This window comes from Accipiter gentilis, chromosome 30, assembly GCF_929443795.1.
Source record: "Accipiter gentilis chromosome 30, bAccGen1.1, whole genome shotgun sequence".
Lineage (NCBI taxonomy): Eukaryota > Metazoa > Chordata > Aves > Accipitriformes > Accipitridae > Astur > Astur gentilis.
In genome coordinates, this window is record NC_064909.1 from 9,575,893 (window position 1) to 9,603,000 (window position 27,108).

The 27,108-nt window shown below is 38.6% G+C and overlaps 1 protein-coding gene across 1 annotated transcript; it reads right to left on the reverse strand.

Annotated features, from left to right (window-relative positions):
- Positions 1-1,152: 1,152 nt before the first annotated feature.
- INTS7 (integrator complex subunit 7) lies at positions 1,153-26,776 on the reverse strand. Its single transcript, XM_049833488.1, has 20 exons — positions 26,658-26,776; positions 26,281-26,410; positions 25,235-25,381; positions 23,550-23,687; positions 22,989-23,035; positions 22,276-22,475; positions 20,594-20,716; positions 17,239-17,356; positions 16,140-16,274; positions 15,468-15,565; positions 14,552-14,791; positions 13,681-13,818; positions 12,780-12,986; positions 8,959-9,153; positions 8,115-8,218; positions 7,659-7,727; positions 6,409-6,541; positions 5,067-5,165; positions 4,047-4,232; positions 1,153-3,099 (listed from the first exon to the last, which is right to left on the reverse strand). The coding sequence occupies exons 1-20, from the start codon at positions 26,746-26,748 to the stop codon at positions 2,812-2,814; spliced, it is 2,886 nt and encodes a 961-aa protein (XP_049689445.1). The 5' UTR covers positions 26,749-26,776; the 3' UTR covers positions 1,153-2,811.
- Between the last annotated feature and the right edge of the window lie 332 nt (positions 26,777-27,108).

Genomic DNA, 27,108 nt, shown 5'->3' on the forward strand with positions numbered 1-27,108 from the left:
AAGGATCACATTCACTGCTGACAGCTCTAACAGCAGCTTTCTGTACAGTGCTGTAACTGTAACACTCTTCCTCACTTCTCTTTGGGCATTTTGAATCATTGGTTTCTACGAAAACCTTGGTTCCTGTTTGCCGAGTGTATTTCACAGTGTATTAGGAATAAAAATACTCAATGTTTCAAAACAAACAAACAAACACCCAAAGAATAACCTCACTACAAACCCCACGTAAAGTAAAACACTGTGCTTATGTAAAAGGATCATTTACTAACAGGTCCAGAGTCTTTCCTGATCAGCATGCACATGTAACTAACCTGCAAATGAAACAGCATGAGAAATCCTTCAGAATTTGTTAGAAATTCAGTTACTTGCACAGGAAGCCACCTTCCTATACAAGCTAATTTCCAATAAATACTACTTGCCATTTTCCAGAAGACATTTACCCTCACCCCACGATCTTCCATACCTAGCACCCAAATTTTCAGACTTGAGTTATTATTTGCCAGCCTCCAAAATTGATACAAGTTCCTGGAGTTCTAGAGGCCTCTCAGATCAGGTGAACAAACATATTTGGAGAAGGAACAATTTTTTCAACTGCAGCAGGGTTAATCTTACTGGCTCGCAGACAATTAAGCCTTGGGCCACGCCAGGGCTTTCCCTGGATAAATTTTTTTTTCTACTAGGCTTCTCATAAGTTTAGCTATGTACTGTGAACATTGCTTGACTTACAAGAAAAGTCTGCTCCCCAATGTAGAAATTTTGTTTCATTTCTGAGTTGTTTTGAATGCTGCCATCACAGGTTTCCAGCAACATACTGGTCAATGACAGAGCAAGAAACACATTCATTATGCAAGATAAAAAAAAATAATAAAAAAATTCTGTTTGACCTCTTAGTCTTTTTTCTCTCTTTTTTTTTTTTTTAAATTACAGTAAGGAGGGTTTTGTGGTTAAGACACTGATCTACGACTTTAATGAGAAAACCCACCCAACCACAAACAGTTCAGATCTTCAATCTGACAGACTGCATGCACAACACTAGATGAATCATCACTTTCTGGACCATGTAACTATAGGTAGCTATAGGCACATGTATGCATGCGTGCATACATAGCTATATGTATATACACACACACAAAACTGTATGTATATAACTATAAAAGTGGGGACAGAAACCACTACTTTCCTCAGCCAGCTTGAAGGGCAGTGGTAGTTTCTGTCTCCTGCACAAAATAAAAAAATCAGATTTAAGAAGGATGTTGGTGAATTCTTCCTCAATTTTGTGAGTCTTCTATTTCCAGCTTGCATCCCAATTATCTTTTCTGCTGAGGATTATAGCCTGACGAAGATATGAAATCTACCATGACCACTTACTTTGTTTTTTGGATTGGTCTCAAGCCAAGAGGAAGAAAGTTGATTTCTTAAGAAACTCTTACAGGAAAACACAGCGAAAACAATTCTTCATCCAGCTATGCCAACAAAGCCTAGGCTTATAACACTACATTATCTTATTCTCTGCATATAAAGCAAGCAGAATCTGCAAGCTCTAGTCAGCTTCTACAGTGAAATCGACTTGAAGAAAAAACAGTATCTTAGGAATTTAGTGAGAAAATAACAACGAAAATTTCTGCTCCAATGAGAGGGATGAAACCATCTACAAACTGAAGTCTGTAAGAAGTGCCATCCTTCCTCCTCCGCATTCAAATGGGTCCTACTTTCCTGCAGAGTGATGAGCAGAGATTATTTATGAGGACCAGGTGAAGGACATGTTATGTGATCTATTGGCTGAGAGTCCAGACACAGGCAGAGTTCAGCCTTTTAACTCTCAAAGGAAGCATGAAAACTATGTATGAAGCAGCATATTTCCAAAATTATTCTGAATCAATTTCTAGTATTGGCAAAATCCTCCTTCAAGTTATCCTGTAAAAGTAACAATTAAGATTACTAAATTGGTCAAAGAGTACACAAAATTACAAAGCTTTGGTATATAAAATTCCTTTTTAAAAAACAAAGCAGTTAAATGACAATTTTCAAGTTAACTTCCCTCTTAAAAGGGCAAACAAAAAAACCCCAACAAAACCAAGGCCTTTCAAAATACAGATACATGAAAATTTAAAAACAGGACAGTAATCTTTTCTATATCATCTGAGAAACAGTTATTGTTCCCACCTGTAAAACTCTGCCTCTTGTAAGGCTCCCCAAACAGCAACCCCTCAAGCAGCCTCCTCCTTCTACAATGACTGGGTATGAGAAGCGAGCCACAACTTTTTTTCTTTCAGATGTATGCATTAAGTAGCACTGATGAATTGCAATAATACACATACATCAGCCAAATATTGGAAATTGCTATTAAAATGTCAGAAAAAACCCTTCTGGATATTCCTGACAATTCTTTCACATTAAGAGATACAAACTTGGTATTACGCTCAGTTCTGTATCACTAGCCAAAGTGTTTACCGATGTCCTGTAAGCCTAACATTAGAACCCATGTGCTTCAAAAAAAGAAAGTACAGAAAGTACTAGTCAAAGAGCTCTTAGTGTCCCTTGCTATCAAAGTCTGTGGAGTCTGCTGCAACAGGTTTGTAAACAGAAATGAAGAGATCATGTAGAAGTTCTACATGTAGAAGACTAAATGCACAACTCCAAATTTGAACAGAGTGCCTCTGCTGAATCAAGTTCAAATTTACCCCAGATAATTTAAAAAGCAAAATTGGCATCTGAGACTTTCTAGGAGAAGGTTAAAATTGTAGGTCTTTCAAAAAAAGCATCCAAGAAAAACTGTAATATCATTGACCAGGATAGAGTCACTTCTGGGAATTAAAACCGTGAGTATGCTGTTCTTTGCTGTTGCTGCTGTGATGGTGGCTGTCCTTGCTGTTGCTGAAGACGAACCTGCTGGGAGTATGGATCCTCAAGAGATTTAACAAAAATAGTTGTTTTAGGCCCAGTTTTCCAGACAATACCATTTGAATCTATTACAGAGGACTCTACTGTGATGTTGTGGGTACCAAGTATCACAAAGTTTAACAGAAACTGAGTGCTGAAGTAGTCGTTGTGTGGTTCCACCCTCTGCTCCATTTCATTGGTCATGTTGTCAATAGGAATCTGAGAACACATGGAAGGTTAAAATGCCATTTTTTATAAACCTGTTAAAATAAGTTTTCTGCTCTCCGTTTGAAGGAGAGAAAAAAAGATAAAAATCTTTGTCCTCCATTTTCTTAAACCAATGCATGTGCATGTTTGAGACTGCTTGATGTGCTTTTTCATTGATGAATGAGTTTTTGTATCGATTCACAGAAGCAAGGTAGCTAACAAGGCTCTTTCTCCCCGAGGTTCTAGTTTTCCACAGAGTAATACGAGTCAGACAAACATTACACACTTCCTAGTCCTGTTCTTTTAGAAGCAACTGACTCTTTCCTTTTCCTCCTCAAAAAAACCCCCAAACAACAATACAAACAAAAAAACCAACCCCCCCAAACCACCAAAACAGGCCTTTCACTAAATGTTACACATTAGCAGAACCTGAACTTCAGACACACAATCTTTGATAAAACTGTTGACTTGAATTTAATACAGATCTCCTTAAGTGCTATTTAGGGAAGACAGGCTGTCCAAATTATTTCCATAAACAAAAAAAACCACCCAACCTTAAAATGCGGATAAAGAAGTTCTAGAGACTATGCGGTAGAGAATAATCTACTCCTGCCTTTTTTCCCTGTGGAGTTTCATATGATATATACCTAGGTAGAATTTTGCTGATCTCAAGCAGATTCCTAATGACTTGTTCTGAACATCACAAGGCTTCTTTTGTTTGGAAGAAAAGCTGTTACTAAAAAGGTATCAGGATACAGCAGACTTAAAAACCCCATATCCCATGCACTATGCCTGGCTCTGGCCAGTGCCTGAATGTCAGCTGTTAAGAGTGAGAGAGGATTACAGAAAAACCCATTCATCATTTCAACCAGAAAATTCTGCTAACCAGAGCCAAACAAAAGAGCACAAAAATACAGCAAGAAAGCTTAAGGCTCTTCCTGGCTCTAGTCTATCCATACCTTATAGTCTTGTCCAGATTTGCTCTGCAGCACTGACGAGACATTTAGACAGACAGATTGGATTTTACGGAAAAGGCCTGGTTTAGATCCATGCTGAACCACTCCTTCCACCTTTAGGGCCAATTGCTGATTGTTCTGTACGGCAATAGGTTCTGCTGGGTTCCTTGGAGATGGGGATAGAGCAAGCTGAAACACAAGAAAACAGACCAAAACGTAGTATTATGCCTCCAGAAAAGCAAACACAATTCAAGGATGAAACCAGAACACCTTCTTATAGAAAAGTTTCCAAGGAGGGGTTTGGTAGGGAAACCAGCAAATAGAAACACAGAACTTATATCTGAGACTCATTACTATAATAATTAATAAGCATCATCAGCAATACCAGATGTGGTCTTTATATCAGTTTCATTAATTATGCTTCCTCAAAAGAAGTGGAAAAAAGTCTTCTACAAAATATCCACAGGTAAGTATATTAAGCTGAATAAAGTAGTAAAATGCAGTAAGAGTAAATATTAAAAATCTAAAGACTTTTACTTTTCCCAGAACAAAGGAGCCCTTGAGCTCCAAAAAAAAAAAAAAAACCAAAAAAAAAAAACAACCACTGAAGGTCATATACAGCCATTCTTCCTCAGTCAGCTGACAAATATTACAATTTTCTTCCAAGATAGTAAACATTGCTTTTTAAAGGAAAAAGGAAAACAATACAAGTTCATAAAAGTTGCCTTTCCAGGACTAGAACATTATTTAGCTCTGCAGAATCAACAAAAATTCCAGTTAGATTTTATCTTTAAGGCTTTGCAATCAGAGAACTGAATCCTACTTGCGTAAGTCACAGCCCGGTGATTCTTAATGATCATATGTACATATTATTCAGGTTATTCTAACAGATAAACCCAGATGCTATTTGCAGTTAAGTATCTTCACTAAAAATGCTGAAGCTTTGTGCCTTCAGTAAGGCTTTTCTCATGACATAAAGACGCTATAAAGAGAAATTTTAGGCCACATTTGAGCAGTACTTACCTTAATACTTGTAGACTGCAGCTTTTGAAAAAAGTACCTTTGAAACGAAAGGGGTACCTTCAACAACGCAATGACAGCATTACACAGACAAGCTGTATGCTGTAAGAAACAGAGCCAAACTATTGAGAAAAAAAAAGTCATTCATAGCACAGGAAAGAGACATGTACTTGAGATACTGAAACTGCAGTAATTTCCACTAGAAGTCCAGAAATATATTTATACAGTCATAGGATAACAGCCACTATGATGACAGTGACTACATTCAGCCTCTCTGTTTATGTTCTGCCCTTTATGAAGAAGGTATTCTGATCTGAAAAGAACAAGGAGGCCAAAAAAAAAAGAAAAATCCAAATCATTTCAGTCCTAGTACTGGAGTCAGCAGAGCAGGATCTGCTTGAAACACTCATACACAAAACCCTCAAAAACTCTCAAATAAGCAACAATTCCCCTTCAAGCAAACAAGGCTGACATCCACCACAACTTAATGCGCTGCAGTAATTAATTTTAAGGCTCCTGTCTAGTCTTCCTTTCCCCACTGCACTATAGCATTCTTCTGGCTCAGATGAGCAAAGGCAGTGCTACTGAAGTCACTGAGCTGCACTGGTACGGAGCCAGTGACAACTAAGTTTACAGGGTCTACCTTTGCTACATTTTACACAACTCATTCTTCTATTCTATTTGGAATCGGTAAGGACTGTTGAATTTAGAAACAAGGCAAATAGATGCCAGCCATGACAAATGAACTACCTTATTCCCATCAACATGCACTTCAGCTTTATGATGTTCACTAACAGTAAAAAACTAAACCATACTAGCCCTGTAAAGGAGTTTATCAGCTCACTGTCTGCATTCAGCACACTTTAAATTGTGTTCTCTGATGACCTGCACTGATAAGAGAAACACTATACTCGCAAAACACAGTATTAACTGCCAACGGCTCAGTGACCAAAGCTAGGCTAGTGCTGGACCCTCCAGCACTGTGTGAGGTAAGGGAAGAATTCCTTCATGGCAACAGCATGAACAAAGAGAATGTGCTTCAGTATTTGCATGTGGCGAAAGATGTGACAGAGACTTGACACTGCTTTTAGGTATCTTATCAGCATCTGCTATATTCTTAGTATCAGAATTTTTAAAACATTATTTTTAATCAGACCAGTAAGGTTACAGATGTCTTTGCAAACCTTTTTTGAAGTAGTTAGCCTCCATAGAGACCATTTGTGCCAGTAAGAGGTTATGTTAATTAACAGTGTGCTCTTCAATTTCTTGACTGCCATAGATATATGGAGTTGCCGAGTTTTTGGAACATTTGTCTACAGAACATACATTTAAAACTGTTACTTGCCAAGTAAGACACAGGAGCATACTTCCTGTTGAGGGATTCCACTTCTTCCAGTACACGATTAAATACAGACATCATTCTTCTTTCATATTCACTCTCAACATGTGCTGTTCCATTTGAGCTATATTCCTGGAAACTAAATAATAAAGCTTTTCATTGTGTCTAACATACTTTCCTCATTGTAATGTGGGAGGCTTACTCCCAAACAAGTCCAAGACCATCCTCTGTAACAACTTGAAATCCATTAAGAAATAACTATGTCTTTCAAACTGTTTACTCTGTTTCATTATTATTTTTCCACTATAAGACTTGTCCTTTATATTTAAATCCTTTCTTAACTACAGCTTATACACCACTTTCTGTCCCCACCCTCTCTTCCTTGAAGCACTTAAAGGTCTAACAGACTCGGCATGCTTAATTGCCCTAGCTTTTAAGCCTGCAGTGTTTACAATGTTTTTAAAAGTCTCACAACTCAAGGAAGAGCAAGAACACCAGTCAGAGATAGGACTAAATCTGGAGGTTTATAATCTCATGCTTCCAATACAATTCCATCTCCTAGATACCTAATGTTTTGAAATCAACAGCTTCATACTTTTTACAAGTATGATGAATACATCTTCTAAGCAATGCTTAATTCATAATGAGTAGGACAGTCACTCAGAATGTTCACTTCTATTTCCAGTTATAAAAACACACATTTAAGATGATATTTATCCACATTATCTTCCATTTAATCTCAGCCTGGGAGTTTTAAAGTGTGATTCAATTCATAGGTACTTCAATGTGATTTTCTAGTGGGTATAAATTCACTGTTAAAGAAGAGCCAGAGGTGACAGATTTACATTAGAAGTTTAAACTAATTCAGTGCATATATTTTCAGGACTCTGAAGGAAACTAATGTGCACTTACAAGTGCAAACAGTAGATATGGGAGCTAATGCAGGATGACACAAGTTAAAATAGGTAGCTAAAGAAGAGATTAAAAGTTGTTTTTTATTGTAACGCAAGTCTATATTTAAGACAAGTCCAGTATAGTGTTCTCAAAACCAAAATCAGTGTAGGATGCAGAACCCAAAACACAGTCCCTAGCCTGCCAAGTATAGCACAGCAGCAACAGGTCCTCAGGCCTGCCCAGAGTAGAACTAGAAGGGTCTACTGAGAAATTTCTGAACAGTCTTTGAATTCCCTAGCCTTAAAGCCCCAAGGATTTAGAAATAAATAGCAAAGGAGTAGAAAGTTAACTATCAAACCTACCTTGTAGATTCTGGATCCAAAATCAGAGCTTCTATTGCATGTGAAATCAACAGGCAGCTCTGCTGTTGTCTGATATTAATAGTAAGGAGTTAAAAGACTTAAAGGTGGCACCTAAAACAAGAAACGCAGCATATTTGCTGCCACTTTTCCTTATATCTCTAGCTTTTGTGAAGTAATCCTACAGTCATTACTCCTTTAGTAAACACAGAGCAAGAACTATGAAAATCCCAAGTTTTATGCTGTTGCAATTTTTGTGTCATAATTTGTTCATAAATTCCAAACAAGAGCATGGCAATGTTTATTTCCAAATAGGTTTTAAGCAATTGGCACCTAATTTTTATATTACTAACTGCTTCAAAATCACTTTGCCAGTCTTCATAAAAAAGAGGATTGTTAAGCTTCGTGCTGTCCACATGAGAAGGAAAGTGGACAAATTCTAAGATTTTAAAAGGATACAGTTCTACATTCCTTAGAGTTGCTGAGTCTGCATCAAAAGATGACTGATACAGATCTCCATACCGTGTAGCCAGGTTTCGGAATTCCTCCATTGAGTGTTTCATCTATAGAGACAACGTTACTAGTCAAAAAAACAAATCAAAGCAAAACAAACAAAACCCCACACATCCAGAAAACCACTACACTGTAACATATAACTGAAGGAATAAGACAACATATTCTGACAAATACATAAAGTTCTTGCTTCTTCACACAGATAAAAATCACCAAAGTGACAGACTATTATCCACACGTTAAACAGATATTTGTCCTGTAACACAGCACTAACATACCCTCCTTGGGTTAAAAATAAAGCAAACAAAAGAAAAGTGGTAAATCAAACTGCTCTGTCTTTCAAAGACTACCCACTCATTCCTTCTTGCAGACTATGTGCACTTTAGAAGCAGACTGTCTTGGCGTTCTGTACCATGTCAAGTCAGTTGCCACCACTCAAAAGGAGCTGCAGTATGATCCTAAAGTGTGTAATCACAGTATCTGAGGTATTTCAAAACAAGGTGTGAAAGGTCTTGCTGCAAGTTTAAGCATACTGAGTAGCTTACTACACACATATTGTTGAAAGCTGTGCATGTGAATGTCTGATAAAACATACGTCCATGCTCAGCTTCAAAATATGGCCTGCTACAGGCAGACATTTTTATAGCTACAGGTGAAAACCAAGGCCCACTATTTAGCAAAACTCTTCACTGCCACTTTTCATTTCTTTCGTCAGATATGTTTGCTGAGAAGCAAAATGAGTACCAGAGTCATAAACATAACTGCACAAGAGTGGAACAAGAACACATGCCTGGTTAGAGATGCGTCCACACCTTTGGAGATCATTTCCTGATGTCATAGCAATCGTTGTGGCAATAGCTGGTGGTGGACTTGTTTTTAGGCTGTTGCAGGTACAAATAAGTTGAGAAAAAGCTTGCAGAAGGTCAATCCTGAGTTTCACAAATCCACACTGAAAGCTCAGAGGATTAAGTGGCGTACTAGCAGCCTGAAACACAGCAATAGGAATGTTGGCAATCTAGGTCAAAAGCAAACATGATAAAAGAAACAACTTTGCAATGTCACTGAATGGTCTCATCAGACAAGTGAACCCTTCAGTTCAATTCTAAAAGCTGGTTTTTTAAAACTACATTTAACAGATTTGCTCAATTTAAATCATACTAAATATAAACAACACAGAAGTTAGGTAATTACTAATCCATATTTCAAGCATATCACCTTTGCTACAAATGTGACTTAAGCTGTTACAATGCTATTAGGGCACCTATCTCCTCTTTTTCCAAGGCCAAGCCATTAGGTTTCAAGTGACATTAGTCCAGACAGTCCTTACCATAAGAGAGCGCACACTGAATTGGAAGGCAAACAGAAACACAAAGAACTGAAGAAGTGATTCTCTGCATCAGCCAGATGAGAAAGAATTGGCTAAAGTTACCTGCAGCAAGAGGAAGGGGTGATAACCTTTGATTTTTTTTTTTTGAGCTGTGAAATGGACAGCAACATGACAAAGGCACTGAACCTTGCATTTGATGAAGGCAGAGACAAAGTTCAGTGACAACTAAGATCAGTTAATAAGAGAACTCCAGGTGGGTAGACATGCTGCTAGTGTTCAGAAACTATGGTTCTGTGAAACTTTGCTTCCTAAGAGCTTATCTGACTTGTAGAAGCATCTGTGACAGCTTAGGATATCCAGGAGGGGGTGAACTGCAGCATTCAAGATTTCATACTAATTGAGCCAAAAATCCACTACTTATTTTTCTTATACTGTTGGCTTTTGAGAAGAGTACACTTTTTTCTTTAAGGGGGGAAAAAAGACATCAGCAAAACAGAGCACTGGGACCTTCTCTTACTCAGAGAATAGAAGTATGTTAAACTTATGCATGTCTTCTCCAGTGCTTCTTATTCTTCAATAGAAAAGGTCACTTCTGGAAGCAAGAAGTTACAACCCATCCCAAAACCTTACTAAGAACCATTTCTTTGCTGGCAGGAAAGCAACAAACTAGTTTCTCACAAAACATCACATCATCTGAGAACTGGCCCACTATTGACTAAAGTGAGGAAACATCAGCCAACTGCAACCACTTTAAACATATTGAGCTAGATTTCAACCAAAGAAATAAGGCTATTTCATCACTTGAGCCATTCAGCCCCTCTTATCTACCACTTTGGTTTCCCTTCTCCAAGGTCATAAAAAAATCCCTTTTGAATGGAAATTGTTCAGTTTATTCTGCAAGGGTGGTTCAGAAAACCCTCTACGGAAGAGATCTCGCTGCACTGTAATTGCTCAACAGAGACTACATGCTTTTATAAAGAGTAAAGTTCCAGTACTTATATCAGAAAATCCAGACATTTTTAGTAGCACAAATTGGACTTGATTCTTGTAAATGGAAGTACAATCTTGTCTCATTAATACTGCAATTTACCTTATCTGCTACCCATATAGCTGTGGGCAATAAATGAGTTACAATTCTTTCAAAATGACAGAAAGAGTTCTTTGGCTCAGCCAAGTTCTTCAAACACCACCACTTGTTATCCACGTATTTGGAGTTAGTGCTACTTAATCAATGTTATTTTAGTGTATTTTTCAAGTTCTGTATCGTCTCTAGATTACCAGCAGTGAAAAAATAAGCACAATGCTTCCAATAAGATGCATGTTCTGTGCCAGAAAGAGCAGGTCCTATTCAAAACCTCTGCTTATACAAGCAAGTACACAGTGAGACAGATGGGGAGTGTGGCCAATACGCTCTATGACAAGTCCCTGCCCTCCCTCCCCCACCTCTCATACATAAAGTAATGGGACTTTCTTCCTCAAGTGGACTAACTCACATGAAAGAACATTTTGCATACAGCAATGCAAGACAGACAGTTGCATGTATACCAAGAAGGAACTGAGACATCTTCTGACAAAATCAAACGGTCTGAATATTTCATCATTCCTAAAAACTGGGCTTACTGAACATGTGCAACAGATTTACCAGGACAGTGTCTTCCAGCTACAAAGCTGACAGCTACACAGGGTTCATCATATGTACTAATACTCTGTGGTACCAAGAGTGCTGAGTCATGCTGTACACTGACACAGCAGCAACAGTAAAGCTGAAGTCAGAGGAAAGAGACAGCAAAAGTCTTCAGCAGTAAGACTATAATGTGCACTTTATGGCACTTTGCTCCCCTTTGAGGTGCCGAGTTCTGTAGATGCAAGCAGTGAGTGGCTCCTTTTACAGCTGATACACTCAAGCATGGTTAGGAATTTGTCCAGAGCAATGCAAAAAGTCAGCAACAGCCAGCAATAAAACCTCTCTAGCCCTCCAAAACCTGTACTCACTCTTTCGGACCAAAACAACCCACAAGGAATGTATTGCACCCAGAAAAAAGCACTATGTGCAACATGTAGGAAGTGAAGTCAGCAGAGGAGATGAGGACAGGAATCCTTCAATATAAGAAAAAAGAAAAAAAAAAAACCACCACAAAACAAAAAACTCAAGGGAAAGGCTAATCAAATTACTGCATCACAGAATGACCTATTTAAGCAATTTATTCTCCTGCCTGTATTAAATTTTAACATCTAATTAGATGAGCCACCCCCCCAACATCTTGTAGATGTTAGAGAAATCTTGAAACATTGAATTAAAAGCCTTATTCACTCAGCTAACAAGTTAAAGACAAATCCTTCAGGAACAATGGAGCTTTCTCTCAGAGGACAAGGGTGTAAAATTTATGTCCTTTCTGCTTATTCAGGGACAGTTTATTAATAAACAGTAATATCTGAACTTTATTAAACACTAACATCTGAATTGTCATGCCACTGACAGAGTAACTGGGGGTGGGGGTGAAGATAAAAAAAAAAGGCAGCTTCATTCAAAAGACATGCAGAAAACTATGTAAAGTTTTCTTCACGGAAACTAAAATATAGAAGAACGTATTGTGTGAAGCTGGATCATCTTTTGTTAAGAAGGAAATTCACAGTAAGAACCGAAGGTCCATGTTCATTAATGCTTTTTTTGTTTACATTCACAGACATCATGCACACAGCTTCTTGCTATTTTTGCCACTTCAGAGAAGCAGAAAGTATTTACATAAAAGCAGGTACTATCTGAATTCTGCTGATTTGATGAGATTGGATTGTCCTCCCTCCTCTTACTAAATTGGTGTTGCCTTGTTGTTAGGATACCATAGGATCACACTGTCAAATACAAGGAAACATGAACTCAGCAGGAAAGAGGAAGACAATTAAATCCTTCTCCATAGCTCGAAAAGATAGCAGCCAATTTAGACAAATTCCCAGGCTTGACTATTACAGAAGCATTTATTCAGCCAAGACAAGGAGTGGAAAATTTTTTAAGTACTGTAACTTTAAAGAAGATCTGTCACGTATCATATGATTTGATCAAGGCAGGAAGTCCGGGGAGGGAAGAAAAGAAAAAAAGAGAAGTTTAGCTAATCACACTTAACTGAGCTACAGGATCTTCTCTCTAAAGATGCAGTGTTACAACTGGCTCTTTCCTGCAGTCCTCAGACATCTTTTAAAACTCTTCAGAGGTTTAAAGAACAGAAACCAAACAGACCTGCTGCAGTATACAGAAACATCATCACTAAATTAGAAGATTATGTGCTAACCGTCAGTGACGCTATTCCTTTGTGATAGGATTTTAGAGCTTCAGCAATACAAGAAAGCGCTGAGCTGTAGTTGTCCTCCTGCAAACCTGTCAGACACTGCTCTGCATGGGAGAACTCCTTCAAGCTGTTCAGCCAGAAGTAGAAGTGTTCTGAAGCCACTTGAGTCAGTAGGCTTTGATACAGTTCTCTGGCCATGTCATGGTTGCCCTGTAATGAGAAGAATGTTTCTAAGAGAGAACATGAAAGAAGGCTGTGGGTTTCTACAAAACAAATACAGAGAACAGTAACATCTCCAGAACTAATCTTACTTTAAAAATACAAATCATGGAACTTCTTCCAATCATTTGATTATGACAATCCCAACAATAAAGAAAAGCACAAATGCTTATACTTATTTACACAAGATAATTCAACAAGATGAGAAACAAATACCAAAACTTACCTTTACCCCAGCATCTCATACAAGGGTTTCTATGTAATTCTAACCCCAGCTGTAACTTTACTGAGGGGAAAAGGGAAAAAAAAAGGATCTTTTTCTTCCTTTCGCCACATTGAAGAAAGAGCAGCACACATCAGGATGGCCTATGTCACCTTCTAAAGAACAGCTAGACAATGCAGATTAGGCATGTGCTTAAGAAAGTATCACATTATTACTTCCTCCTCAAATACTTCAAAAAGAGAAGTGAAAAACCATCCTGATGGGATGACTGCCCTAAATAGCGTATATCTGAATCAGCATTCCAGGGAATTAAGAGGGAATTTTTTATTTTGCACACACACCCCCCCTCATTTCCTCCTCCCAAGTCCTACCATTTTCCTTACTTTCTTTTTCCAGTTCAAAGAAATCACCAGCATCCTTCCAACCACATAAAACAATTCTCCTCCAGGTATTTTCACTTACCATTCTGGAAGCCTGCCTTGCTATCCTGTAGGCTGTCCATCCATTGGAGGCATTCTCAAGCTGCTGTTTGATAACAGTTTTGACTTCTGAAGACAAAGCTTTCTGACTGGAAACAAATATCACTGTGGCAAGAGAAACCTAATGAAGAGTGGAGGGGTGAGGAAGAAGGCTATATTTCAGGAACTAAACAAAACAAGAAAAAGCCAGTTCTGTTTCCTAAACTACCAGAAATGATGTGCTTGATTTTGGACTCAAAGCTATGTAGAAGATTATATATACATTTTAACTAAGGAACTTTTCTCAGCCATATATCTTTAAGTAGTTATGGCAATCCAAGTATTTCTTGTAGATGAAAGTCACTTTTACTTAAAGAATCTTTACTGTGGCTTTTAACTGAGATATTTTGAATGCTCCAAATGAATTAACAGGAAGCTTGTAATTCCTTTCTTAAAATTCAAATTCATTTCCAAATAGATGTGATAAAAGTATTTTTCATCTCTCACAGTGTATTAAAAGTCATGGCCATCAGAGTACCATACATAAGTTGAGCTAACTGCCATTTTGCTTTTCTATAACCATTATTTTACAGCTATCCCAGTAATTTCAAAAGCTATATTTGTCTAAACAGTGCCATCTACTGGAAAAGCTAATGGACTGCACTGCATAGTTCAGCTCCATCTATGAGATATTCCAACATTGAATACTGACATATGCAGTCAAAAGTTAAAGCAAAACTGAAAATAGTGGCTCTAGACTGGCACATCAACTTGGACATAACAAACAGCTTAGCTACCTTTTTAAATAAAATCCATCCGCAGTAGCTTATACAGACTTTATCCATCAAGGGCTATTCACCAGAAGGAGGTCTTACCAAGAGTTCCTGTTTTTTATCTGTGGCAGATCGTCCAATTAATTTATAGAGGTCCATTAGGTCTCCTAGCATCCCATCTGCTAAAACAGGCAGCTGCATGGCAATAGCTGCTAAACAGTGGCACATGAGAATCCTAGCAGCATCCTGGGCACTGTGCAACTGGGTCAGCAGGGATTCAACTACTGACTGGCTCAGGTGAGGACGGCACTTGACCAGCTTCACCATACAAGTTAATGTGATCTGTAATTCACACAATCAACAGGTACAATAAACACAATGTCTACTTAAAAATAAAAAAAGCCAGACATACTTATCTGCAAGTATCATTACAGAAATATAGATCTGGTATTTTCACAACCATGTACTCTACAAAAGATGAGATTTTTCTAACAGCCCAAGGCTCTGTCCCTGAGCTCGCAGCACAAAAACATCACAAATTTAAGAAATTATAATCTTCTTTCTCATACCACCAGCTTTTACAGGTAAATAACTAGATAAAATTACTGGTAGCAGCTTATGAAATGGGAAAATAAAAATACTAGTTTATAGAATTGTCGTAATCATGTACATTGCATCCCCATCTCCAAAAAGCAGGTTCTCGCCAAGATTCTCTTTGTCCTCCAGAGACATCTCCATCCCATGTTCAAGTTCATGTTTTATTACAGCTGTTCCTCTGAGGAATGCATTTTTTCTTCCACTTATTCTGGAGCTGAGGAGTTGCACTATAGTTGTGCTTAGTTTCTCTACCGCTCTGAACTCCAATTATGGGCAAAACACAGAAAAAAAAATAATCTTCATTTCTTTCTAGTACATTACGCTTGCACCAGAAAGGATGTGGGGCACACTAGCCTTTCTGTTATAGAAGCTATTACTATACCTTACAGTTGTGCTAAGGGGAAAACAACAGTAACATCACCTTTAAGGTTGCCTGAGCTCCTGGACTGTCATCTTGACTACAAAGAACAAGAAGAGCTTCTAAGCCAAAAACTGCATCTTGCTCCAAAGGCAGAAGATCTAAGAAAAGAAAAACAGAGTAAATTAGTTCCCTGTTAAGTTTTCTGACCATAATTGGTGTAATGCTTGCACTGGTGTTGCAGTCATGATAAATAAGTATCTTCCTAATACTTCTGCCTTACCTTATTTTGATTAGAAACAATTCTGCCACTCCAACTCTCAGGTAACTATTCAGCAGTCACACCAACTGTGACAGTTGTAGAGCGTGCATACATCTCTGGACTAAGACTTCTAAATGCCCTGTTATTCTTTTGCAACAGGCTTTGTGCAAAGTGTTTTCAAAGGTTGACAAACAATTCACTGATCTTACAGCAAAGGTAAGACAAGCATTTTTTAGCACGAGTTCTACTGTGCCCAGTAATTTTCTCTAAGTTAGACGAAGATGGAATCTTCCCAATCATTCATAAAATCATACAGAATATTGTCTACTAGCTTATAGTCCCCATTCTCCCTAACCAGCATGCAGGATCAGACAGATTTACAGGCAGGGTCACAGACAAGACCAGTTAATACATGTTAAGTGCATAAGCCTGACTGTAAACAGACACATTTCATTGTCCTTGCTTTCATTTACCTTTTTCCTGACAAGAGGCTGATATATTAGTCAGAATTCTCACACCATGAGCTGCAATGCCACGGTTATTGTGGTAACAGCACTCCTGTGCTAGTTTTACTAAATCAAATGATCTTGCAGTTGTAGCTGCTGTTCCTAAATAAAGACAAGGCAAACATGACATAAAACAGCACAGTCCATAATTACGCCACAGATCTTTCCATGTACAATTCTGCAAAAAACCTACATTGACTTAGGATTAACTTTTTTTTTCATATGTTTAAAGGATAGGATGGAAACATATCTTTCTCTCTCCACACGCAAACAGAGATTCTCTCCTCCATTCCTAAACATCATACAAGTTAGACAAACATGAGAAAGAATATTTGGGTCTAAAGGCTGATGTTTCAGGGACTCAGAGAAATATTGCCTTAAAAAATATTATATTTGACTAAAAAAAGCTGGTGAGCATATTAAGACGTGCCAGAATGACTGAAGAGGATGTACTCCACTTCCACAGTCCACGTAGTTGGGCTCATAATACTCATTAGGGCTGTGTGGCTTTCAAGAAGAAAAAAGAAAACAGTATGATCACCATTTTAAGAACAAGACACCTTGAATCACTTTAAAATGTCTACTATTTCTCCAAAATATAGTCACAAGGCAGAAGGTTCATCTGGTACTGAAGCAGGTCATTCCCAGAAACGTGGCATAGCTTCACTGTGCCAGGGTAATATGCCAGCCCATTAACTCTCCATGCTACTCAAAAACCATGCAAATCCATGGTTTCAAAGCACCTTAAGCAGAATGCAGGTCAGCCATTTGAGAGGCATCACATTTCTTTGTTTTATGAAGAAAAGTTGAAGACCCAAAGATAAAAAACTCTCTCATATAGCTTATTACCCACAAAATCCAGAACAAAATCTTAGGCCATAACTATTAGTGGGTATACAGCATTCCATTTTAAGTTTACATACGATAAACACAGTCTCTCAGCTGTGTTTTGAAGTTCAAAAATAGTTTAAGAATATGCTACAAAGTGTTTAGACGAAACTGATTAGCAGTAGGTAGCCAACCCATTATAAATGTCAAAGATGATCATCTAATCTAGTTTTCTTACCTGGAGCACTGCTGAAGTACTGTTTAATGGCAATGGTCCCTGATAATGTGGAAAGAACAGATAGCATGCCCAGTTTCAAGCTGTCATAAGGAGTGTGAAGAGCAGATTCACAGAGTGCCTAAAGATTAGCAGGAGAAAAGATACAGAGGGAAGAATGTTCCATCAGCTATCTGTATTAAATGTTTAGTTGCACTTGTCAGTGAAAAGTTCTGGGAGTCAAGATTTTTCCACAGAAAATACTATACTGAAATCAAAAGTTAGTAGTCATGTCCTGAAGCATCTGTTTTAGTAGACTGAGCACATGGCTTGCACAAAAAAGTGACAGTGGGTCCTCATACACTAGGAAAAGCCAATTAGAAGTCATTTACTAATTAAAACAAAATCAGTGGCAAAAATACTACCAGGTCTCATTGATCAAACATTGCAAAAGATTTTAAGACAGTTCTCCAGTCTTAGAGGTATACTGATTAGTTTGCCTTATAACAATCTGCAGGGTTTTATGTAAGTATACATCTCTGTAGAGCAAAGTTTCAAGTGTCATTTCCTTTAACAGTCCTGGTGTCCAACAGAATACAGTTTAAGTTTCTTGATAAATATCTTAAAGCATATTTTATCTTTTAACTCATGTATAGTAGAGCTCCTGTCAAACTTTTGTGCCTTTTGCCAGATCTTCTCAGGCCTTATCACATCTAGACTGGAATAATACACACTGTTTTCAGATTCACTATGCCAACACTGTCCACAATTTAGTCATTTGCTGGTTTTGGAGGCTTTTTTAGTCAACAAGAGAAAGCAATAAAAGACACAAACGGAAAATTTAAGTATATTCTGCCTCAGAGAGTGCCAAAGCTGAACAATAACATCCAGTAACTGAATAAAGAAAAACAATAACACAGAATTAGTTCCACAGAACAAATAAAAACCCCATATATTGTTCTTACCAGGCATACATGTTCTTGAATGGTATAAGGGTTAAATTCTAAATAAATTTGTAATTTGTACCAACTTAATATTTTGCTAATCCACTGAATAGTATGGCATCAACAGACAGAAAAAGATACAATGATTAGGGTTGAAAATGAGTCTTGATGTCTCTCAAGACACTGATGTTTTACTCCAGTGCTATTAGATCACCACTCACAGAGCACATTTGAAACAGTAACTATGAAGCATGCCAGGAGCACAGAATTAGCAGGATGGACTGCAGACTGCTTGTTGCTTTTGCAGTCAGTAAGAAGACTACTCCAAGCATCAACAGCGCCAGCTTCTCAAGCTGATGTCTAGAAATCAGTGAAGTCTCCACAATTCAAAGACCAAGCCTCCTATCTGACCTACACAAACAGACCCAAAATGCTGAAGAAGTTAACACTGCTGAAACTCTTGTCGGTAAAAAGATAAAAGAAGCAGGTTGGGAAAAGGAGGGTCTGTTCCAGTCCCTGTTGTATAAACATTACAAAGTCATTTAAATATATGGAAAAGAGTTGCCCAGTTCAAATCGTTGACTTTATATTTCAGAAGTCAAAAAAACTCTCCTTACTTTTGCATGCCATTCAGCAAGCAGTAACAAGCTTCAGTCAATTAATTTTGTTCCAACCCAGTCACTGGTTTAGTTCCAACATTAATGGAACTTTTTCCTATGCATTTCAACCATCAGGACACCTACTTTAAGACACTACATAACAATGAAAGCCATGTGTCGTGATTTAACCCCAGCCAGCAACTAAGCACCATGCAGCCGCTCACTCACTCCCCCCCATCCAGTGGGATGGGGGAGAAAATCGGGGAAAAAAGAAGTAAAACTCCTGGGTTGAGATTAAGAACGGTTTAATAGAACAGAAAAGAAGAAACCAACAATGATAATGATAACACTAACAAAATGACAACAGTAGCAACAAAAGTATTGGAATGTACAAATGATGTGCAGGGCAATTGCTCACCACCCGCTGACCAACACCCAGCTAGTCCCTGAGCGGCGATTCCCTGCCCCCCACTTCCCAGTTCCTATACTAGATGGGACGTCCCATGGTATGGAATACCCCGTTGGCCAGTTTGGGTCAGATGCCCTGGTTGTGTCCTGTGCCAACTTCTTGTGCCCTGGCTGGGCATGAGAAGCTGGAAAATCCTTGACTATAGTCTAAACAATACTGAGCAACAACTGAAAACATCCGTGTTATCAACATTCTTCACATACTGAACTCAAAACAGCACTGTACCAGCTACTAGGAAGACAGTTAACTCTATCCCAACTGAAACCAGGACACCATGTCATCAACGTCTCCCACTTGTATTGAGATAACTACCAACATTATGACAATGCCATAATGGTATAGAGTAGCATTTTGACTGCAAAGAATCCATAAACCGTTAAAGCAATCCCTTAAAATTCCTAAAAGAAAATTAATTTCTGATATTAATCCATTATGAAGAATAAAGCAGTTCACTAAAACCAAAACATCTGCACACTCCAAATCATCTTAGCTGAGAATCGGAGACAAAGCAAAACGTGCTTTTTCTCACAATTATTACAAAAATCCAGTTTTTCCTCCCAGCTGCTTTATGCTCCAACAGCACATAGCAAAAGTAGCTTCCAACAGTAGCAAAACCAAAGACAACCCAGAAAAGTAGAGCTATAAAGCTGTACCATTAAATTAATGAAAAATTTACTTTGCCATTAGTCTAACCTGTAGTTATTTTCTATAGTCATTTCTACCAGAAAAAGGGAAAGAAAAAATGTTCATATGCAACTGCAATTGAAAGAAAGCAGTAATACTATCTACAATTTAACAACTTTTTCCCCAAATAACACAGATGCACTATAAACACCTTCTAGGGTCTCAGTCATACAACAGGAGTCACAAGGATACTATTGAAAATGAGCCATTAATCCTAAGAAATGAAGTAAAAATTACATTTGCCCTTTCAAGTACAGTTTGCTGGATGACATGCTTTGACAAATGCCAGAGAGACTCTGTGTTACATGAGAGCATTAATACATACTCAGTACTGTAAGATTAATGTAAATATTCAGCTCTCATGCCTATCATCTTAGATGAGTTTGTCAGATGGAAAAATTACTTCCATACTGTAAAAAGGCCTACAACATGACACATGCCTTTCCTCAGTTATAATACTTCAACTTTGATCCTTATGGGTCAACCTATCCAACTCCAGATATTCTATGATTCTATAAACTGTTCATTAATACTTGTCTACTCTGCATGGCAGAGTAAGCTAACTAACTTATGGATATGGAGACATATGTTCTTCCTTCCTTTACCTCCCAAAGTGTTCTGGAAAGAATTCTACAACTAATTGCAAAGTTTCACAATAAACTTTAGCTTAAAAATGTATAAACCTGAATATTTTCTCTGCTCCATGTATGTGGTGTCTTGTTGGCCAACAACTTTAAATCTTGGATTGCAAGCCTCTTCACAGCCTTCCTGGGGTCGTTCTTCAAGTACTGCAACAAAAGCTGGATCTGCAACAAAGTAAATTCATTGTTTAAGAGAGACGCTACTAGAAGGAAGCCTTTTCAAAAGTACTCATGAAGAAATTTTGAGCATACTCAGCCAAAACTATCTTGCCTTATCTGTCTGATCACTTGTCACATGGAAAAGCCCCTACTTAGGCTGTGATGCCATCACAACCTAAAACAGTCTGACGGCCTATTTCTACCACCCTGCTCTTCTTGTTCACACACCCTTCTCTATATCACCCTGCATACCTCAGAGCCTTCAGTCCTGTTTCAGCACTCACAGAAATGCCAAAAAAAAATCTCCAAGAAGCTCAGGAAACACCTTATACTGTCATTATGCTATTAGCAAGTATTCTGGGCATTTGATGCTAATTCAGGTGTCTGCATGATCTGCAGTTAACAGATAGCAACACAGAGATACCTTGTATGTCTCAGTAGTTGCCAAAAACAACCCCAAAAACCCAACCAAACAAAAACAACCTTTACCACCACCTCTGAAGCATTTATCTCAAATTAAGTGACACTTAACTGCATGTCCTTTATTGTGTTCATTTCCTGCAAATTTATAGAGATGGAATAGCCAGCACATGGAAAAGCATGAACATGTCAGCCATGGTTTCGCTCTCCAAACCCACCCTGACTACATCACTTTTAAGCAACATTGGCTGTTGTGTTGCAGAAACACAGCCTAAATCACCACGCTTACAGCCATAAAAAAAAAAAAAAAAAAAGCACATCAAGTGTTCTAATGTTGCAGTTGGCTTAGATTTAGTACTATCAAAAGCATCCTCTGAAATACAGAAATCAGCCATGCCAAAAAGAAGTTTCAGACAGATCAATGCCATTAGTCTAATAGTAACAGACACCAGACTTCCATAGCTGTACAGGATTGAAAGAAAGCAAATAGATTTTCATGACTACTTTACAAGGATTAGCTAGATGAATCTCAAATGTCATAGTGTTCAGACCTGCTATATAAATTACATCCATAAAGCACATTATCAGAACATAAAAGCATTGTATTTTTCCATCACTGCTTTCCCACAACTTGGCTTATAGTCCTAAATTATAGCAACAGATTAAAATTCCTCAGAGTTCTTCAAGAAATACTTTTTAAAATGCATTCTGTGCTATTGAAATACTCATTTGCTTGCATGCAAGGAAGGCAAAAGGCATACCCCACAACCCAAGAGAATATACAGCAGTGAGAAGTGAAGCCTGGGTTCTACAGGTAAGAAAATGTTTTCAGGAGAAGTCAGGGTATTTGCTTTCCTAAGTGCTGATTGATTCTAGTTGATTTCAATCCCAGTTGATTTAAAGGAAGACGGGTTATATATGTAAAGAAGGGTTCCTGTGTTTGATGGAGTTATCTAGAAATGGGACCAAAGAGGGCAAAAAAAATGAAAGTAGCAGCAGTTTTCAGGGTATTCTTTCTCTATAGCACATAGAACCAACCATCCTAGCATACCCACCGTGATTTATTCTTGGCATCAGCTAGCATCTGAGGTTTTTTTAAATGTACTTTGTACTTTAATTTGAAGGAATTAATTAGGAAGAATTACCTGTTTAGGAATGTCAACCAATGAAGAAGCAGCAAGCAGAGTAAAGGTGTGCAGAGTAACAATGACCATCTTGGTAGAGGGATATGATGTTACCAGCTGCTGAAGCAGCTGCCGGGAGCTAGAGGCCAGGCTAGCATCATGATGCATGTGCTGTAGGATAGGTATCAACTTCAATTTCAAGTCCACAGGTGTGGCCAAACCTGCAACAAGGAAGAGAAACTTAGGCAGAGTGTTAGTCCTTTGTACTGCTTCTGGCAGTATTGAGGCACACAATATATCTCCATTGCTACCACTGCTGAATGCAGATTGTGCAGACACCTGCATTAACTTCAAATAACTCATCTACCAGCTAGCAGCATAACAACAGTGGTATCAAGCACTGTCATGGTTCTTTGAGAAGGTTGCTCCTTGCTTCATTACAGGTAACACACGTATTAACTCATCTGAAGCAACCTGTGATAGTCTATGTAAGTTTATTCACTGTACTATAGATGAGCTTTTATTCTTTACCAAACACATGTTTTGGAAACTTGGATTTAAGAGGACACAAGAGATAGCCATTATATTATTGGTTAGCTAATTTAATTTAAAAACTGGAATCATCTGAGGATAAGGGCAACAGCATTCTGATACCTGACATTTACATATGGATAATAAAGAATTCTCAGAGAAATTAGAGCTTTTCCCTTTTATTATTTAATATATATATGTACCTTGAATCATCTCACTGATTTTATTACATATTCCAGCAGCAAAATCCCTGTAGAGAAAAGATAAAGTACCAGGTGAAATGAAAAATAAACAAATAAATAATTAAAAACAAAAATCAACTGACTACCAAACATTGTGTTTCAACAATAAAAACTTTCAAAAAAAGAGTGCTTACCAAGACCTAAGTTGTTTTAGAACCCCTACACATGAGCATGACCAAACGATAAAATGGAAGCTTTAAAAAAATGTATCGAAGCGACAAGTAGCACTACCTTTTGTTCCCTAATGTAATTTCTGTAAAATAATCCTTGATTAAAGCTGCTATTCCACTTTGCGTTCCCATATTTATGATCTTCCCATTACTATTTTAGAAAGAAAAAAAATAAAATCTATTAAACCTGTATTCAGATTTCTTTACAATACTGCTATCACACATAATTAAATGTTTTGCTATAAATGACATGGTTAGCACTGCAGAAGGAAATGTTAAGGTTTGTGAATGTCAGTGTCAATGGAGATTCCATTCTCTGTAACATGAAAAACTGAAAAAAATTACATCTTACTTTGATTGTGCAGAAAAGTTGGCAGCAGCAAATATAGCAGCTTCAACTTCCACATTATCATGGGAATCCAAACTCTGACGAATACTGTGATGTGCATTCTTCCTTTCTGGAATAATAGATGCCATGCTGCCCAACATCCTACAAAAATAAATTGCAGCAAATCAGGAAGAACAATGATCATGAAGAAATGCAAGATGAAACTAAATAGAAACATAAAAGGACTGGTTAAAAGACTATTTTTATATGAATATGTGCTCTTATGTGTCTATTACAGAAACAAATGCTAAAAGTAGGCATATATTTAAAAGGTAACAAATTTTGTCATGTCGGTTATATCACTGGTTTAATAAAAAATTAATTATATTGTGATACCTTTTAGCTTGAAATGGGCACAGTGAGAAATGTACCAAGAATTCTTATAAAATTACAAGCGCTCTGTGGCACTGGGAACAAGTATTTAAGATGCTTTTACATTCCAGCTCTGGTATCAATATGATAGATTTAATACTAAAATGTACTGATGGCTATTTTCAGACACATATGTACGCATCATGGGATATAAATTCAGAAATGTGGTAGTTTAGGGGGATTAAAAAAGCATTTAGAGAACTGTTTCCACCCTTTCTATCCCTCTTCCCAATTAAGACTGCAGAAATAAATGACAAATGTATGAACAGTCATAAATTTCAACCGCAAGAAAGCAAAGTTTCTAGAGCGTTACCACGATCAAGCAAACAGATATCTGACTTTCATCATCTAAGATCTTTCGTGATGTAAGAAAAGGTTATCACTGGGAACAGCGCAATACCTTTTGTATAACTACTAAAAAAGGAGCAAATCAATCTATATTCTGCTAAGAATATCTCAAAGATACTTTTCAGACCTATTTAGCATAAGCCAATTAAAAGAAGAACCAATGCAGGATTTGCACTGACAGTAATTGTTAGCAAGAGTTCTATGCAAATATTTACACATAGTTATCTACCAATAAAATTTCACAGACACAAAGTTTTGTTTTAGCAGATCTTTCTTTCAGCATGTTCTTTCTTACTGACACTACTTAAGGACAAAAACAAATCAACTGAAGATTTTAATCTGAAACTGCTGAAACACCAGCCATTTTAACCCTTCACTGGATGCATCTTGTGAATTGATTAGTAATTTAAGTATTTTTCCAAACTCAGCAGATTCCTGGGACTTCTAGTGGTCTGTAAAGACAGCCCTCAATACCGGTCAACAACTGCAATCTTATGTTAGAATACTAAAGTGGAACTACATGAAAACATGTAGACACACTGTATTTACAGAGCTCCAAGACACCAGAGCATGAAATCATAATCTCAAATGAAATATCAAAAGAAGAAAGAAATGGATCTAACTCTCTGGGTTACGCATACAACAGATTAATTTTTCTTCTCTTCAGTACACAAAATTTCAATGCTGCAAATTGTTTTGCCCAGAGCCATCCACAAAATTCTCACCATCATAAATGGTTCTTCTGATCACAGATCCTTATCGTTCACCTCCTTTAAAGACAGATGTCTTTGCTTTTAACTCTATGAGCAATGTGCAAGACGCCTCCTACATTTCATTCATGGTAGCTGCAGACTTTGTTATTCCAGACCAGCATACTAATAAAGAGCTAGACATTTTAAGTAAGTTAGGTTCATTTATGTAATACATACCGAAGTGTAATAGCCCGAGCAACTGGATCATTGCTATGAATTACTGAGAACACTCTTTTGACGAACTCATCCACATTTAGGATCTTCTCCAAGTGCTTCTCACTCTGCTGAGTAACTTTTAGCACACACAGCCTCAGGAAGTTGTTTCTATTAGAAAACACACACATTTCTTTATCAGGCTGTTTTATAATAATAATTCAAACACTTTAAACAGGAAATTATATTAAAAAAGCTTCCCAGAGTAAATTAAAACAAGGAAAGGTCTATGCTTTAGAAACATCATATTTAATTAGACTGATACAGTATTTAATTAGACTGGTATAGTTAATATAGACTATTAACGCACTATTGTTTTATTTTCTAGTACAGTTAGTGTTGATTTTAGGCCCAGATCCAGGGAAATGAATCTGCTGACACCAGTGAGGAGGACTGTAAGCAGATGCCTATTTTGTGCACACTCAGGGATCTAGTTCTGCTAGAAAACCATGTCCAGGACTAAGATAGAAAAGTCTGATTGCCATTGCCAGGTATGAATTAATTTCTTTTCCTTCCTGAAGCCCAGTGAAGATTCCACAACAGCAACAGATAACTTTGTAAGGTATTACAAAGTAGCTCCAATTCCATCACATTTAGACATCAGGCACTTGAAAAATCTATACTTTGGGCTCTGTTATTAACATTCCTTAGACATGGAATTTGCACATATGATCATCCATCTATTTATTAATTATGAATTTGAACGTGCCTATGGAGCATAATTTACACCAGTGAACTTAAACCAGTCAGCAAGTGAATCCTCAAATCAGGACAGGTGGAAAGGAACTGTGTCATTGATCGCTCACAGCCACTTAAGCCCCCTAAAGACAGGGAAAGCAAGCTCCAATCAAGCATAACTTGTCCTCAGTAGAAAAGGTACCGCTGTGGTATTATCAGGCAAGCAGAAAAACCCACGACTGCCCAGGCTCCGATGCAGCAACACTCCGAGATACAGTGCATTTCTACGAATAAGAGATTTGAATAATTAGAAGCTGACTGATGCTACTTACCCCACTCTGAAAACATCAGCTAGCTTTAGGAAAGCTGAATTAATGAGAATAGGGAAAGGATATTTCTGGAAGAGCCTGGGAAAACGAACGACGGCTTCGCACTGCTCCCCGAGTTTGCCAGACCTGAGGCCTAAACAAGACAACAATGACTACTGCAGATACCGATGCTCCTTCATAGCCAGGTCCTTCCTCTACCCCCCCGGTCGCCCGCCGTACAGCGGTACAAAACAACGCTCCCAGCCGCTGGGGACCGAAGGACTGGACGGGACCGCCCCCCACAGCGCGGCGGCAGGCAGAGAGCGGGCGCCGACGGCCCTAACGGCAGCCCCAGCCCCGCTCCCCAGGCCGGCGACAACCTCGAGCCCGCCCGGCCTCACCTTTGTCCAGCTCCATGAGGGCGGAGTTGGCGTCCAGCTCCTGCTCGCCGTAGCCCGCATCGGCCAGGAAGGACTTGGCGCTGGCAGCCATACCGAACCCCTCACCGCCGCCCCGGCCGGCCTCCGCGGGCGGGCAGGCGGGCAGGCGCCCGCCCCGTCCCGTCCCGTCTCGTCCCGTCGCTCCCCGCCCCTGCCCCTGCCCCTGCCCCTGCTCCTGCTCCGGCTTCGACCCCGGGCCCGGCCCAGCCACCACGCATGCGCAGACACCCTCCCGCCACCTCAGCCCAGGGGCGGCCGCACCATCGCCGCGCGACTTGTGCGCAGGCGCGACGCCCAGACGCGTGCGCGCGTCTGCCGCCACACCGGCCGCGGCCACTCACGGCGGCTGCCTCTCGGTGAACGGCCGGAGGGTGGGTGTGGCCCGGAGGCCCTGCCCCTCTGCGCCGCCCAA

Coding starts and splice junctions, on each gene's coding strand:
- INTS7 (XM_049833488.1), bottom strand. CDS start 26,748: ATGGCTGCCAGCGCCAAGTCCTTCCTGGCCGATGCGGGCTACGGCGAG. Junction 17,357..20,593: donor GGAGCAGAGAAAATATTCAG/GTTTATACATTT, acceptor GCTAATCTTTAG/GCACTCTGTGAATCTGCTCT. Junction 6,542..7,658: donor TTGGATCCAGAATCTACAAG/GTAGGTTTGATA, acceptor TTTATTATTTAG/TTTCCAGGAATATAGCTCAA.